This window comes from Siniperca chuatsi, linkage group LG9 (assembly GCF_020085105.1).
Source record: "Siniperca chuatsi isolate FFG_IHB_CAS linkage group LG9, ASM2008510v1, whole genome shotgun sequence".
NCBI classification, from domain to species: Eukaryota; Metazoa; Chordata; class Actinopteri; order Centrarchiformes; family Sinipercidae; genus Siniperca; species Siniperca chuatsi.
The window spans coordinates 2,584,673-2,602,273 of record NC_058050.1 but is presented as its reverse complement, the minus strand read 5'-3'; the positions used below and the strand labels follow the sequence as shown (position 1 = coordinate 2,602,273).

General features: G+C 38.9%; 1 protein-coding gene across 1 annotated transcript; it reads right to left on the bottom strand.

Moving 5' to 3' along the window:
• Window positions 1-431: 431 nt before the first annotated feature.
• Window positions 432-17,601, bottom strand: rhbg (Rh family B glycoprotein). Its single transcript, XM_044207012.1, has 10 exons — window positions 17,225-17,601; window positions 10,490-10,676; window positions 8,708-8,858; window positions 8,375-8,522; window positions 7,462-7,628; window positions 6,362-6,499; window positions 5,628-5,761; window positions 4,773-4,894; window positions 3,332-3,405; window positions 432-1,343 (listed from the first exon to the last, which is right to left on the bottom strand). The coding sequence occupies exons 1-10, from the start codon at window positions 17,400-17,402 to the stop codon at window positions 1,248-1,250; spliced, it is 1,395 nt and encodes a 464-aa protein (XP_044062947.1). The 5' UTR covers window positions 17,403-17,601; the 3' UTR covers window positions 432-1,247.

Here is a 17,601-nt window from a genome sequence, read left to right as displayed (position 1 = left end):
TTGATCCCCAAAAGTGAAACTGTGTAATTTACGTGGTGGGAGACAAACCCCATCTGGATTGGAGGCATTAACCCCTTCCGCAGTGATTGCTTCACAGTCATTAAGCATTCAAGAAAAAAAAAAGACTAATGATGACTGGCCTTCATCATAACAAGCAGAGACTTGATTGCATAGCCACTTGCCTCCCACCCACATTTTACAAAATTACTGAATAATTATTATAGCCTAAACAGTAACAGACTTCCAAAGAAAAAAAACTTGAAATGATCAATTATTTCCTAAAAATGTCATTTTTTTCTATCGATATTGGTGTGAATTGTGATTTATGAAGATCACTGACTGGATGTCTTTGATTTTTATTCCACTTTTCATTTAACCCTCTTCATAGTACAATATATACAGTTTAACATTATATATTAAATGAGACATAACACACTTAACAATTTATTTAGCCAAAAACTAATCCAATAATGTGTTTCGACATGCTTTCAATTCACATAAAATTGTTGAAAAAACAGTGAATGCTATCATCTATTGCCAAATCGATTTAGGCCAATCTAAAAATCTATTGAATTTGGCGTAAAAGTCCCACATACAATTAATATAAAGGTACATAACTGAGTCAGTAAAACAGTGACATATCTATTCTAACTAATCATATACAGTTTAATATGAAAAATAAAATCACAGAAAATCCCAAACCTAAAATATTAGGAGATACATACATTTTTAAAAAAAACATCTTTTTGTCTCTGCATTGTTTTGCATGAAAATCCTTTATTTAAAATAAAGAAAATGGTAAAAACAAAATTGGTTTGCTGTGAAACTGTAACCCATTTTTTAATTGTATATGACTCGGCTAGGCTGAGATTTCTGGCTCTGAAGAAGTCTGTTTGTCTTTGGTTTGAACCGGCTGCTGAAATTAAATTCTGTAACCGCGTCTTGGCCTGGTTTAGGGGACAATTAGACAGCATCTTTCATCAAATAGACACATACTAATTTCCCAATGCAGTCTTTTCACAGGCCTGTAGCACAGTGAGATGGCTCTAGTTCGACCTCTAGTGGTCAAAGATGTCAATAAGCTATAAAAGGTAGTTTCTTTCATTTTTTGAGTTTTTACACATAAAAACAGACATTTGGCAGTTGACATGAGGACGATGCAGGTACATTTTTTTGTTTTAAAACCTAAAGGGTGTAATACTCAAGTTCTAGGATGTTAAACCCTCAGAGTGTGTGTGTGATTCTGTTTAACTGTTGAGTTTCTCAGACTCTTCCGTCCTCACAGCGGTCAGCTGGCCCTCATGGCCCTCATGGCCCTCATGACCCTCTTCGTCTCCAGGCACCTGAGACAGACAGAAAGAAAGAGAACGAGATAATTGAGTTTCTAGACTTTTATGACCTCATCTGGTCTCAAACATCCCTCCATTTTCCAGACTAAATACAGTCTAATTGTCGCTTTTCAAAGTGCACGTTAGTAGCCGCTTCCGGATTTTATGTCATTAATTTTCTCGCGGTGTCTCTAAATGTCAATGTCCTCCAGGTCTCTCTGAAGCGCTGCATGTAGTGTGCATTTGTCTTTTGTTCCCCTTTCAGATATTTATTAAAAAGATAAAAAGGGATAAAGATGCAATTTGAGTTAAGGATAGAAAACAGCAGCACTGAATTACTTATTTGATGTCATTTATGCAAGCAGAGGACAGAGAATCAATCAAATATTAATTAAAAAGAATAATAATAAAAATTGAACCAAAACCATTTCAAGGGGTTATGAAAATATTTGCTCAGTACACCTAGAAGTACACTTTATCTTTTTCTGTATCTTTAATGTCTAAAAATTTTGTTTCACACTGCATTTATGAATTAGCAGATAAAGAACAATTTAATATAATGTTGGGCAATGTTATTAATTTAATTTCCTTTGTTACAAAAATAAGAAAACGCCTCTTTTTAGAGAAATTATCAAACAAACCACAAAAAAGAGACATAAATCTGCATGGAATTCTGCAACATTTACACGATACCACATATACATGTGCACTTATATACCCGTACTCAAATATACATAAAAGCATGATGAGCCACAGACGTGTTGCACATTGCACTGTGGGGAAATCTAAATGACGTCAGCCCAAAGTGAAAAGGTGTGACATCATCCAGGAGGGCTTCTGCTCCTGTAATCCACCTGGTGGATAGTATCGTGTGGTGGTGAATTCGCTCCACCTGGTGGTCTGACAGCACTCCTGCCTCATCGGACAGAGATCAGCAGCGTCACAGGCCCAGATTATCTGACTGTTAGTGCGCAGTCACCATCTTGTGGTCATAAGATTTAATGCTACACTCTTCTACACCAGGAAGATTCAATAAGTGGAGAAAATACTTCATCTTTACTTTAGCTTGAAATCCTATGCAAAGGTCACTGTAGAGTACAGTGTCACCAAAATAATATGCTCAATGGCAAAATGTCCTGATGGTAATGATTCATTTTACAGGTCCATATTTTCAGAAGAATATCTCAAGAAGTTTCCTTGAAAAACCTGCTCCATTTAAACCCAACTAAACATGAATTCATCATTCATTTATGACAGGAACATTTATTCTCCATATATGTTGAAGTGTCTGCTTGCCTATTGACAAATTTCACATCTCTGCACGTTCAGCTGACCTGCTGTGATTAAAAGACTCTCGAGGTTGTGTTACCATTTAATTGGATTTTATTCATTGGTAATGTACCAACTCAATGCTGTCTATATTTTGCCTAGAATTAATAGGCTATCAAACGACATCCAAGAAACTTTAAGGAAACTACTGGGAGACTATTAGAAAAATATAGACCTGTACAGTAAAGCGTCACCAATAAGTGCGATTACAATGCTTTTATGGGTCCCTAATTTCAAATCAATTTAATAGTTTGTTTCCAGGAAAGAACAATGTAATTTGGTACTAATTATAGGGAAAATTTCCTTGACAGAGCGGTTCCATTTAAACCCAAACAAATATTAACTTATTATTGGAAACTTATTCTCCATTTACAGTATGTTGTATTGTATGCTTGCCTGTAGATAAATGTCACATTTTTGCATGTTCATTTTAAGATTTTGAATGTTCAGTTGACCTTCTGTGCTTTGACTGAAAGACTATTTAGAATATATTTGCAATTAATTGGAATTAATTCATTCGAAGTGTGCTAACTGAACACTGTCGCTATTTTCCCTTTGATTAAAACCAAATGACATCATTCTTTCCAGGAAACTTCTTGAAAATTAGTAGGAAATGATTCAGAAACTACAGACCCTTAAAATAAAAGGTTACCATCTCGTTTTGTCAAACTCACCTCCCAGTAGATGTTGTCCTCAAAGCAGATGGTGTCAGAAGGAGCACCCCAGATAGGCAGCTTCAAAATGAAACCTAATACAAGAAAAGAGACCTCGTCATTTATATGTAGCCTACATTAAGGAGAGTCAGAAACACTCTGAATGTCACATACAAGAAATGTTTAAAACTTTAGGCCAATATTAGTCTTTTTAGTAAAAGTACAACATCAGCCAGTCAGTGTTTTACTTGAATGGTCATGGTCATATGTAAAATAAAAAACGCACTCCATTTAGAAACCAGGATGATGTGGCATTAAATGACCTGATCCAATTACTGATCATTCTCTGGCATGTTTGCAGGTGCTTCCTCAACTCGAGTTACATTAGTAAAACGTCAGTAAAACAAACAAATATGATGATCCACGGGCTGAAATAAAAGGCACAGTCTGATTCTGGCAAAGCAGAGGTCACATTTTATTGTCACTCTCGTCTTCTATAACTGAACATTAGATGGAGAAGCTAAATCAGGTTAACGGTAAATGTAGCACTAGTAGTCCAGGTGGCCAGAAACTAAACCGGGTTCAACTGTTGAGTTAACTCGATAGATAGCTGAAATGACAAATGTGCACTGCATGTGAACATACTCATTCTGCCTTAAACAGCTGCTAATTCAAATAAAAATAACATTAGTTTGTGGAGTAAATGCTACTTTAGAGGCTTTTCCAGTCTGACAAAAACTGTAAAAAATCTTGAAATGCGATCAATCGCATTCTACAATTATCTCAGTGGAATTGGTTGTTAGGTGATATTGGCACAGAGTAAATATAGGACTGTAGTTGCCAGTTGTAGTACAGACACGTTCTGCAGGCACACACTCGTGTTTCTGTATGTGTGTGTTTCAGCACCTATCTGTGGGTCTTTGCACATGTATACATGTATTTTAATGTAAAGCACATTGAGTTTACTGCCAATGTGCCATATAAATAAAAATGGCCTTGGCTTTCTTTTCAACACCACATACTCTGTAAGTGATGACATATATCAGTTGTTATATTAGAGATTTTTCTTACCTATAATGACGTGTTTTGAGAATGTACAGTAAAGCGAGAATTTGCTTCTGTAGCTTCCAAAACACAGTTAAGAGAATTTTGAAAGACTGAAATCCTGCTGGCCGAGAAAGTTAATTGTTGAGTGAGTCACTGGTGTTGTAGTGATTTGTCTAGGTTAATTAATTAAGTTTTTGAGTTGTTTGGACAGCATATCAGGGACTATATTTCAATGTGGTCTCATGATCTGCTTCACATTGACGTTATTGACATGTTGTTATGTATACCTAAGACTTCTAAAAAACCTTTAACCAAATTAAGCCCAGTTTTAACGTAGAAATCTGGACATCTTTTGATCTCCAAATCAATGCTGTGAGCGCTTTATCAGAATAACTGAGGAGGATGTGACACCCACCGACAATAAGCCCTCCCAGCAGGGCGATGCCGAGGGTGACAGCAAGGGATATGGCCTGACGACCGCCCTGGTCAGACGCATTAAAATTTCCTTTTGCCACTTCAGGGAACACGTCGGCCATACTGAAACACACAAAGAAGGAAAACAACGAGTCAGCTGGGATTTAACACTGCTGGATCACTCTACAACAGGTACAACAGGATGTTAGATGCAGTACAGTAAACAACAGGCTTTACATATCACTAATACCACAGATTGACTTGTCTTTTTGCAGGTCCTTCCATGCTGACTTTGCACTAAATGAAGAATGTGAGAGCAGCCTGAAGAAAGCAGAGATCTGTCAGTGTGGTGAAAGTGATGCTATCTGTAACCAAACACACTCCTACAGTCCAACACACACACAGATTATCTTATTCACACTGAAAAATGTTGAAATTCAGGACAAACCACTGCTGGTGTCTTTGGTCCCTCATCTGACAACAGTCGAGTTCACCGCACACATGCTAGAGGCTGATATCCCTTATAATCCCTAACCTATCAGCAAATACATAGTCTACAGTATGTAGTTTACAAAGCAGATACCAAAGTTTTACCGAACATGTATGCTCGATTTCAAACAATGTTCTGCTTTTAGTACACAAATTCACAGCTTGGTGTCATAAACTCATGACTGTAGCTACTAACAGGATAACTGCCTCGCTTACAGGGATTCTGAACAATCATGTTTATGGACGAGTGATTTTTTTTCATTTGGAGCAAAGATTTTTTTCCAGCCAGTCCTTCTAACACTGTCTTTGTGATAATGCTGCAGGCATCAGGTGTTTGTGGCAACAACGGCACAAATTAAATGTTTACCCATTTCCATAAACGTCTGTGGTTGCCACGGCAGCAGTCACCGCTCCCACAATAGCGCCGAGGACGCCAGGCATGCCGTGCAGGTTGTGAACCCCACAGGTGTCTTGGACCTTCAGTTTTTCCTCCAGGATGGGCTAAAAGGAGGAAAAGGACAGACGATGCTGAGCATATGGCTCTGTCAGTGTTGAAGCTGGAGGAGAATTACAGCATCATAGTCTTTTATCATCTCTTTAATTTATAACATTTGGTGAACACATTTATCCACAGCACTTTACAGTTTCATGAACACTCATATTTTTTTATAAAGGTGGCACTCAGTGGAAATCAAATCCCACACTACAGCCACTTAACTGTATTCTCTGTGATATTTAAATGTAATATCGGGGCAGTGAGTGGGAGATTGTGTTATGTTTGATTACAACGGTAATGAAATGTATGATCACATCTGCTCTCTAAAATATACCAGATCCATTAATATAAACAGGCTGTGCAGGTGTGTTGCTGCTGGGTTTTTTTTTTTGGCCTGGTACCATTACAGTGTTATTAGATTTGACCATTTCACAGCTATTTGACAGCAGAAACAACTGAAAACACTAATAAACATCTAGATATTTTTTACTGATTAGCTGATCCAAAGTCTTGTTTTTGTCATTTTTCCTCCATAGCTCTGCATCTAATTTGTCAGCACCTTCACTGACTTAACCACAAAACATAAAATGCTGAATTATCCTTACTGAGAGGTACTTGAAGCCCAGAACAGAGATGATGCCGGCCAAGAAACCAACAATCATGGAACCGTAAGGTGTCAGCATCATTTCACCAGCTGTTCCCGCTGCGACGCCACCGGCCAGGGCAGCATTTTGGATGTGGACCTAGAGGAGTAAAAGGGTGAGACTTAATTTGCTACATTTGTAATGAATCGTATTTAAAAAATTTGCGGATGCAGAGAAGGTTTGAATACAGCTTTAATCCTGAAGCTCACTGTCCTGCACTGCACCTATAACTACTATTGGGTTCCAACTACTACTGAGTATATTGAGGTAATAGATATTATTTTCTGGGAATTTTGGTGGTATAGCGACCTGGGGGAAGCTCCAGTATTTTTAGACACAATATATTGACATATGGCTACTGGTAGGCCACCAAAAAATAAATACATAAAATAAAACATCCATACATAATTTACCCACCAGAATGTCACTCCTGAACTGCAAAAATCAGTTAGGAAACATTCATGGATCTGCACAGCTGTAGAGGGAGCAATTTTGTACAACAAATGGTGCATAAGCATAAGAGATGATAAGATGAGACTTCTGAAATGAGCAGCAGGAACTTTTTTTTAGCTTTTTAGCAACTGATTAGCTTGTGGTATGGCCACTCCCTTTTCAAGTTACTGTACTCAATGTAATCCAATCTTCGGTTTGATCAGTATCAGCACAGGAATGTCAGGATGATTTACTGTTGACAGTGTTGTTCAGGTGACACATTCATCAGCTGTTATCTTTTGAGTAACTCTGTCACAAGTTTTATACTCTGATAAGCTGAGCTTCACCCTGCTGACAGGAAGTCAAGATGTTTCAGAAACCTTTCCAGTACACCTGCTGTCAGGCCGTTTTTAGCTCACCCTTCACCTTTGCTGTGTTAATTTTGATTGTGAACTAGAAGCCATCATCTTCTACTTCTACAGCTGTGAATCACTTTCTGAACAGTATTTTGACTCGATTCTTCGTTCGTTACTGATCAAATTCATGAGCGATTATTAGTTTTTGTTTTTGATGTGATTTGATTTTGGAAACCACATTTCAACTCAGGAATGCTAATCCTGTGTCCTCACCATGTCCAGCTTGCCGTCGTGTGCTGTGAGGGCAGACATGCCATAGGTGGACAGAGTGCAGGCTGCCAGGGAGTAGTAGGTGTTCATGGCTGTGCGGTGCTGGTCGTCTCCGTGAGCTGTGATGGCAGAGTTGAAACTGGGCCAGAACATCCACAGGTAGATGGTACCTGAGAAGTACAACAGTTAGGACAGCATTGCATTGGTTTATTACTACAAGTGAGGTTAAAACTGCATTGGGCAATCCCACAAATGATAGTTCCAAACAGTAGTGAAGTGCAACTATAAAGAGAATGCAACACGCTCATGTTTACCAGCCAGTCTGTGAGAGTTTATGCCTGGAAGAAAACCAAAGAAAGATCTAATATTGGGAAGTCCAGCTGTCTCTGAAAGGAGCACATGCTGCTGTTCAATAAGTAAACTTGTGTTTCACATGTACGTTTTTATGATTAAATCAGGAGTTAATTTTGGGATACACTTCTTTGTTGCAATCCCAGTTGTTTTACTGCTTTTTGTATTTGGTATCAGAGGTGGTACAAAGTCGTTGTTTTGCAAGTCCCAAGACAAGACCAACAAGTCCCAAGTCAAGTCCAAGAGCAACTTTGTGTTTCAAGTCCTAAACAAGTCATTATGCGCACTGTATTGACATTTGTAATGAATGCTTTTTACTGACAAACGTACCTTTCCCTCCAGCTAGCACTGATCTCAATGGGTTTGAAGGTTTGAGTATATTGCAGCTATGACCACACCTGACCTGACCAACACCCATCTGTGATGTAATTTCTGCATGTGGCAACCACTAGATGGCAGTACAAACAAAACTTATTTTTTTTAACCTGGGTGTAGTTACTCTTTAAACTGAAAAATAATTAACTCTTCTGGAAACAATAAAGTTCCAGCGTTGGGAGATGTTTACCGATCATAGCGAACAGGTCAGAATGGTAGACTGAGCTGTTCTTCTGTTTGCTCTTATCCAGGTTGGGCCGGTACAGGATTCGGGCCACCATAAGGCCAAAGTAGGCTCCAAAAGTGTGGATGGTCATGGAGCCTCCGGCATCCTTGGCCTGAAACAAAGTTAGCGACAACCTGGTTTGAAAAATTAGATATATTTGATGAATCAAATCTAATCTAAACTAATCAGTCATTGCTGCTCTGTTTTCCACTGCATTTTTCAGAGAACACACAAAAAATGTCGCATGGAAATCTTCAGGTAATTACTGAGACAGTATTTCTGTTAATTGTAACTCACCTCCAGAACAGACAGCAGGATAAACTCATTGACAGCAAACAGTGTGACCTCGAATATTGCCATGATCAGCAGCTGGACAGGGCTGGTTTTACCCAAAACTGCTCCAAATGAGATGAGCACAGAGCCGGTGCAGAAATCAGCATTGATCATACTGAAAGAAACAGAGTTTAATAAAAGACATTACTACAGTAGCTTGTGCAGGGCATGGAGAAAATAATAAAACGTATAATGTTCTGTCAGAGGTTTTGCTTCAACTTGATGGATCTTTTTGAAGTTGTAGTTTGTAGTGTTGTTAAGCAAACATCTCATTAAGTATTTTTCAGTCAGTGTCGGTGAGGGTGTTCTTGTGACCGCCTTTCTTTTTTGTTAATGCAGGTATCCTGTGTTTGGTCAATTTTGTGACATTTCCCTTTGCCACACAACATAGTTTAAGATTTAAGATAGATTTAAGAAGATTTTAAACTGCACTTATCTATAGTTAATACTTACAATGGGTCAAATGACTATGGTAACCATTTTCCCTCAGTTCAACAGCGTGTTTCAGTTTTACGGTAACTGCTTGTTAACACGCTCGCCATGTTTATAATGTGTCAATTTTGTGTTTACAGCTTGTTCTGCTGTCCTCTAGTGGCCAGAATGTCAATTAATGCTGCTTTAATTGCAAGGTAAGACATTCGAAGAGGCCAGACATTCACTGCATTATTTGTTAATGTATCACAATTCTGATACATTCACTGCATGATTTGTGATATATCAACCATAAACACTGGTTTATGGTAACTACAAAATTAGGTAATCACAAAACTACCACCTCAAAAATGCTAATCCACTTGAATCAACACCTCTGAAGTCTGACAGTCTGTAAATCTTGCTGTAAGTCATCTGTTTCTCTTTCATGTCTTTTAAAGAGGAAAAGCTCCTTGTCTTGCATGTCTCGTAAGAAAGCAATAGAAAGATTGACTGATTGATATATTAAACAAAAATTGACACTATGAGCTTCACTAAATTGGCATTTGGTTGATGTTAAGGCATACAGTATGATAATAGTCAAATTGTTCATATACTGTATAAACACACAAAGGGCCTGTTTCCAAGAGAGGGATTAAGTCTATTTCTAGACTAAATCAGAATCAGAATGAGAATCAGAAATACTGAATTGATCCCCGAGGGGAAACTCTTTCGTTACAGCTGCTCACTGTCACGTCAGTGCACACTTGAGAATAGAAGGACTAGAAGCACTAAGCAAATCAAAATATAATACACTATAATACAGGTAAGATAAATTAAGTACCAAAGTGGATTTAGAGGTTGATAAGTATGTACGGTATAATACAATGTAATAATATAAGTAATAAGTAATAGTGCAATAATGAGTACTGTCAAGTTAAGTGTAGCTTATTAAGATGATTATGAGACGGTGGATATCGCACAGCAGTAATAGAAGTATGAATAAATATCAATAAACAGGGAATTTTAAAGACTTTTAAATAGTCTGTAATGAGCACAGTATGGCATGCTAGTTTGTTTTTGCATTTGTCCTTATACTGAATATATTGAGCTGTTGTCACTGAGTGGCAAAAGCAAGGTTAGTGAGAGAAAGTGATTTGTTATGTGTGTCTTTGTGGACTTTACAGCATGCCTCAGGATGTGTGCAGGCCTGCTCTGAAGTGTGAGAGAGAGGATTTAGAGCTAAAAACAAACAGATTTAGAGATTTCGCATGTTCAACATATTGTTTATGTGTGTGTGTGTATGTGTGATACATTAGTATGTTTACCACATACCTCTCCACCCCGATGTGGATCTTGCCTCCATGCATACCGTGGAGGAAGCCCTGCATGAGTGTGGCCCACTGCAGGGCGAAGGCTGCGATCAGGAAGTTGAAGCCCACGCTGCTGAAGCCGTAGCGCTGCAGGAAGGTCATGAGGAAGCCGAAACCGATGAAGATCATCACATGCACGTCCTGGAAACCTGCACAACGTAGAAAACACCGGCTAAGATGATGGAGATCATGAGCCCGAGGGGCCGATGCTTTGTGTTAGTTGTGGCCTTTTTTTGTCCTTTGTGGTGGAAAGGCAAAATGGACCCAGATGGCTGAACTACTTCCACTGCAACTTTTTTTGTTTTACCACTAAGAAACATTTGTAAGCACAGTAGGATTTTCTTTGCAATGCAGATGACACTCAACTCTCTATAGGTGACAGGTGATCTCAGGCCAGGTCTATTGCCTTGAAAAATGCATCTGCAATTTCTGCACTCAGGACACACATCTCAGCACACAATAACTCAGAATTTTAGGTGTTATCATTGACTCTAGGGCTGCAACTAACAATTATTGTTATTATCGATAAATCTGCCAATTACTTTCTCGATTAATTGATTATAATATCTATGTCATAAAGTTATGAAAAATGGGCATTTCAATTTTGCAGAGCCTTCAAATTGCTTGTTTTGTGTGACTAACAGTCCACAACCCAAAGTTTACAATAATAAAACTGAGGAAAGCAGCAAATCCTCTCATTTGAGAAACTAATCGATTAACTGACTAATCATCATACCTCTAATTAACTCTGATGTAACTTTTTGATGTAAGAATTATTAAAGATGAAACACAAATGTTCACCAACTTGTTGGACGACATTAAAATTTTCTTTTATGCTTTGTCAATGAAAAGCCTTGTAGTAGAGTGGCAAGTAGGGATGTTACGTTCACAAACAATGCGATTCTTTTCAACGGCTCTCTGGTACAAAGGTCCACTTGATTACTATCCCGGCGTACGCTGGTGTCGCATCAGCTGGACGGAGTTAAATGGTTTTACAATATTAAGTGCTGCATGAATTGCATTCAAGGCAAGGCAACTTTATTTACATAACACATTTCATACAGAGGGTAAATTCAAAGTAGTAAATTCAGTGACAAAGGAGAGGGATATGACATCACCTTGTATAATGTTTACAATGCAGATCATTGACATTAGGTCTGGCAATAGGAGAAATGTAGTGCTGATGAACCTAGTCCACACATGCAAAATGAAATTATATTTGTGGGATGTCTAAGTTTGAATCTGATCCAAAATCATTATCCTAGTGATTATTTAGCAGATAAACCTAGTAACCCACGCCCCCTAAAAAAAAAAAAAGAATGATGAGCCCGTCTTTTGATTGGCTCTCAGAAAGGACAGAACCATAAGAGCTGTAATTCCCATCACCAGTTCCAAGAGCACCAGTGAGGATACCAATCATTTAGATCAACTTCATACCTGCTCCTCAAAAACACCAGATCCCTGCCAACAACTGTGTCACTTGAGGGCTTTGTCATTGAAAATGGGCCATTCTCTGTAAATGAGCACAGTTACATAAGATTTGGTCAACTGGAACTTCAGGTTCAGCTGTGACTCAGGCCTGCACAGTGTGACTCTGGAAAATGAGTGGTCTTCCATAGTGATATTCATGTTTAGAAACTCTATATTGTCAAAATATAGCCGGTTCACTGTGTAAAAGACTTGCCACTATATTAGAAGAATTCTAAAAGCAAGGATAATGAACTCTCTCAACTTGCACCCTGATGCGTCCCTCCACCCTCGTTGTCTTGGTTCACACAGTTTGTGAGCACTGCTTTCTAACTCTCCCTTATTTGTCCCAACCTGCCACACACAATATTGCACTGTGCTGTGGCTGCTGTCGCCATGGTGACTGTCAATTTGCATGGCCGGGAAGAGGTGTTGCCAGTGTCCCCGTTGGCATTTTGGCCCAGATACATGCACTGACATCGAAAAGGACACCATACAAGGCTCTGCTGGCTATGCAATTAGTGTCTTAATGTTATTGAAGTTCTGTTGAAGCTAAACTAACATTTTCTGATGATGTTCTCTTTAAATTTGATCATTTTAAGGCCAAGAAATTCCACAAAATGACAGCTATTGATGTTATCCCTCAATTATTTTATTCCTATGGGATAAAAAAATATTTTTAAGCTCATTTAGACCATCATGGGACACTAACACACTCCACTGAAATCTGTGCAATTGGATTTCATATTTGGGTCTCTTTAAAGGGACAGTTCACCTAAATCACCAAAAAATAGCGTCAGGGGTTAGGTTCTTAAAAAGTCAGAATACAACAGTTGAAAACTGAAAATATTTGCATGGCTGGTCACCACTCCGGGTAAGTAATACAATTCCACTCGCCCTTCTTGCTGCATTGTGAGTCAAAGAGAAAATTGACTACTACAATACACCTTTACAAATCCGTTTTTTTCTAAATCAGAAGAAGCTGTTACAGCCATTTTCACACCTCTAAGACTAAAAGACCCCACCCATTTGTAATCACAGATCTTCAACAGGAATGTTTTTCTGCTGTAGGGATCAAACCTGTGACCTCTCAGACAACCACAGGACAGCCTCTTTCATCACTTGACTGCCTTGTTCACCTTCAGGTGATCTCTTGGGCAACAGATCAGAATCAGAAATACTTCATTGATCCCCCCTGTAACAAAAGAGTTTCCCCTCGGGGATCAATAAAGTCTTTCTGATTCTGATCTGTTGCCCAAGAAGGAGACTTAGAAAATAGAACAGACAATACATTGGCTACACAACCACCAACACGGTGGATTCACAAGCTGCACATGATCCTGCTTTAAACAAAAAGAAAAGAAATGTCCAGGTGTGTATGTCTGTCTCTACACTGCCCTATACATGACCTGTAGAGTGTGAACTTCTGTTTATTGTACAGTTTTTTCCAGGCGTGCAATAAGGATGGAGGATGGAGGTTATGTATACACAGCACTGAAACGTGAAGGTGGTTCAGCTCCTGTGACAGTGAAGGTGTAAGGTTAAAGATTATCTAAAGCCATTAAATCTAATAGACCTTTAATCTCTGCTCTTATTTTTCTAACCTGAGGCAGTCTGTTACCTTCTGTGGTTTGAAATAGTGCTGCAGAGACATTTGAATGTTTGTTCAACCAACCTCCAGTAGGTTTTCCATCTTTTGGTGGGCAAATAACGACTCTTGTGTTTTAGGAGTAAATGCAGAAGTAGCGTGATATTGTTGTATCAAAACATCTTAGGAAGAGGGCTGGGGTGGATCGTAAAATGTTGGACTTTCACAGGTCACATCCTGTCTTCTTCGAACTTTCTCGTTTAGGTTGAAGAATTTGTTGGTTAAGTTGAATGATTTTAGTGATTCTCACAAGGAAATTCCACAAAGTCCACCAACAACTAAATATGAAACTAAAAGTCTTCTGTACAGTCATGCTAGCGGCTCTGTGAGACTGTACTTTTGCACAGTGGTGCTTTGAGTTAAATACTAACATCAGCATGCTAACATGCAATGACAATGCTAACATGCTGATGTTTAGCAGGTATAATGTTTTCCATGTTCACCATCTTTTTCTAAACCAAAGTATTGGACACATTTTAATCTTGACCTGATGATGGCGCTAGACGACTGACCGACCGACATTGCTAGCCCTATGGCGGGCTTTACCGGTAGAGCCACGCCGTTAGCATGGCTGAAAATATGACTTCAACAAAGTACTGATGAGTGTTTTCTTATCTGCCACGTACAGTTAAGGTCTCCAACCACAGTCCCCAGTGTAAAGGTCAGCCAGCTTGTAGGCCAGAATACTTTTTTACAACGGTTTAACAATGTCACACTATTTCCTGCATTGGACCTGAACAAAAGCAAACGTTTTAAGTTGTTTGAACTAACAACCAAAGTTGCTGTTTTTCTTAATCGGACAGTCTTGAAAATTCCCGTTTTGCATGCTTTCTTTAATAGGTGTGTCAGAGGTCATGCTCAGGCTCAGAACCGAGGTCACGCGTCAGGCTTTGATACAGACCAGCACCCCCTGGAGTGGGTAGGCATTTGCTCAAGGGCACTTCAGCAGTATGCATACCAAACCAAGAGGCTTCAAATGACTTCTTCTGTTAACCTTGTTAACCCCTATGCTGTCTATAAAGAGTTTCAAAGTGACATATATACTTCTCTATACTTAGTAGTTACTAGTATAACACCAAAACAAATTATCCAGCTTTTTACACAGCCAGGAAAAGCATTTAACATAATGATTTTTCTCTCCCTTTTGAATGTTCAAGTCATTCAAATGACTCTTGCTAGTATCTACTAGGAGCTTTGATATAAACCTGAATGTCTTGTTTCAGGGCTCCTCCTACCTTCTCTCGCATTTGTAACTGTCATGTCAAAAGCTTGACCTGAGAAGAAAACCATTGGGTGAAACAATGATTACTGAAAATGGTCAAATTTAAACATGCTGAAAAGTTGGCGTAAAATATTAGCTATTAACAGCTTCTGTCTACCAGTGCCAGCCTGCAAAACCCAGCAGGTTAGTTCTGCCTCGGGTTAGATGCTATACTTTTAGGTGAATCGTTCAGTGACTGACAGGACGAGGATGGAGCTAACATAATTGTAAGCTGCCTGCAGTCTTAAACTGTTTAGATGAGAGCATTTATCTCTCTACATTCCCATCGTTCTCTGCTCTGCCCCGGGACACTACCGCCCAAACACCTGAGAGAGAGAGAGAGAGAGAGAGAGAGAGAGAGACGGCCAGGTAAACTTCCAAAAGTGGCTGACTTGTTATGACATGCCCACCAGCCCTCAGTCACGTTACTTAAGCAAGGGCGTAGATTTGCATATGGGCGGTAGGGACATGTCCCAATATTTTGGGTGGACAGAATTGTCCTTACCAATATTTGAGTGAACTTGTTCGCATTATCTTTGGAGTGAAGTCATATTAGGTGTTGCCTTTCTGAGGCTATTACGTGGTTAATTATGGTAGGAGGTGGGTTGTTGTGTCCCTGCCAATGGTGAGACCAAACCCTTGTTTATTGGTGAAGGTGGAACTGTGCGGAGAGGAGTGGCTCAGTGAATTGTAGAACAAAATGTAAAGTGTCTGTTACAACTGCAAATGGAACTGGAAGAAACAGATAGAACTGTAAAAGAACAGTGGTTCTTTTCAGTTTTCAATTTCAGTATTTTTAACTTTTAATAAAAAATATTTCCTCCTTATGTTGATAAAAAGAAAACAGTTTCTGTGGCATTACATTTGTCTTTCAAAATGTATTTGCTGTTGCATAATTTGTAGTATATAAACATAATTTTCAAAGAACACGCTTAAATGATGTTGTCCACCACTACATATTTCCACTACACTGCTATATATTCATTTTGGGCGGAACATGCCACTTTGTGTGCAGCAAGTGTCAAAGGGTAGAAAATGTGTTATAGACTGTTAGCCTGTGTTTCCCCTCCAGCCTGTGAAGGAAAAAAGCTTTTTTTCTACACCATCAATCCATATAAATCAGGAAATTAATGATCAACGGATCTGCCTCTATTGGACAGCAACGGAGCGGAAGATAAAATGTTCCCTCAGAAAGAATGGGACACGTCCAATTAAGGAAACAAGAGAGCTGCTGCACCGCAGCTCAGCAGCTTCTCACCCCTTTACACAGAATACAGCATTTCCCCAATGAGATAGTGGTGATAATAGTTTAACAAAAACCCAAATATTCTGAATATGTACATTAATTGGGGCAGCATGCATGAGTGGCATACTTACAGGTATGTAAAATCACAGAGAGAGCATGTAAGAGAGGATCGCATTTTGGTGTTAGAGAGGTCTGTTAAGCATCGCTAGAAAACTGTATGAAATGAGATTATCCATTAATGCTAAAAAAGATACACATGAAAGAGTCCATGTCCAAAAAAAATAAAAGGCAAAAATGAGCACAATATTTGATACTACTGCTTTAAGGTGTGCAAGTGTGAGAAAGCTACCACCCCCGATTTAACAACTTTGTTATTCTTTTTTAAATTATAACTTGCTCACACGTGATGTTTGGATTATATTTATAGATTTTGAACATTATTTCAGTGACTTTTTCCTGCTCACTTTCACTTTGGAAGCTTTTTGAGAAATTGAGAAAGTTGGTTATAAGACATGTCTCGTTGTCAGAGTGCAGAGTGTTCTGCACAATCAACAGCTAATAAATACTGAAAAATGTATTTATTGTTAGTGAGTTATATTTAAAATTTAAAATTCTGAAGTTGTATTTGCTGGCTTGATTATGTTACTCTATTCTTAATTCTGACATTAACTTCATGTCCTAAAGAAGAAGGTAGCGGTAGAATGGCATCATGGGGATTGTAGTCAATGTCTCTTCTCCAATAAACACGCAATCGATTGTAAAATAAAGGACAAATTGGTATTAGTTGTATTGTGATCAATTAAATGCCTTCCTTAAGTATTTTCCAAGAAAATGCGATGTGACTGAAGCATTATAATACCCACAACACTGATCTGTACAATGTTATATACAAAATTTGCAATCATTTTGTTGTATTAAAGCACCCATTCCCATCAGGTTGGCAGTGTTAAGTATGAGTAATGTTCTTGAGAAGCCTTATCTAAACAGAATACAGATTGGGAATCAAAGCATCTTGACCCCTGAACCTCACTGTAACCTCTGACCCTGAACCTCCAGACTTCCACAGGGCACTCACTTGGGTAGCGGTAGTAGAAGTCGTTCTCATAGTCAGAGTGGGTCTTGTTATGCCACTTGCTTGCATCCGTCTCATCGTCGTACTGCACCAAGGCACCGAAGAGGATGATGAGAATGATCTCCAGGATGAAGCAGATGATAGGCAGCTTCAGCCGCATGTTGGTTGCTGCGTCTTTCATGTTTTCTACCCAGTGAGGCGAGGAAGAGAGGATAAATGAGGCTTGTTCTTGGAGTTGGGGATTAAAGATCCAGCACAAAAAGTTAGACCCGCTCTGTCTCTCTCACACACACCCTGGGGTGTCCTCAGTGCAGAGACGAGAGGCTGGTGTGTGTGTGAGAGGGTGGAAGAAGAAGCTCACAGATAGACAAGAGCCGGTC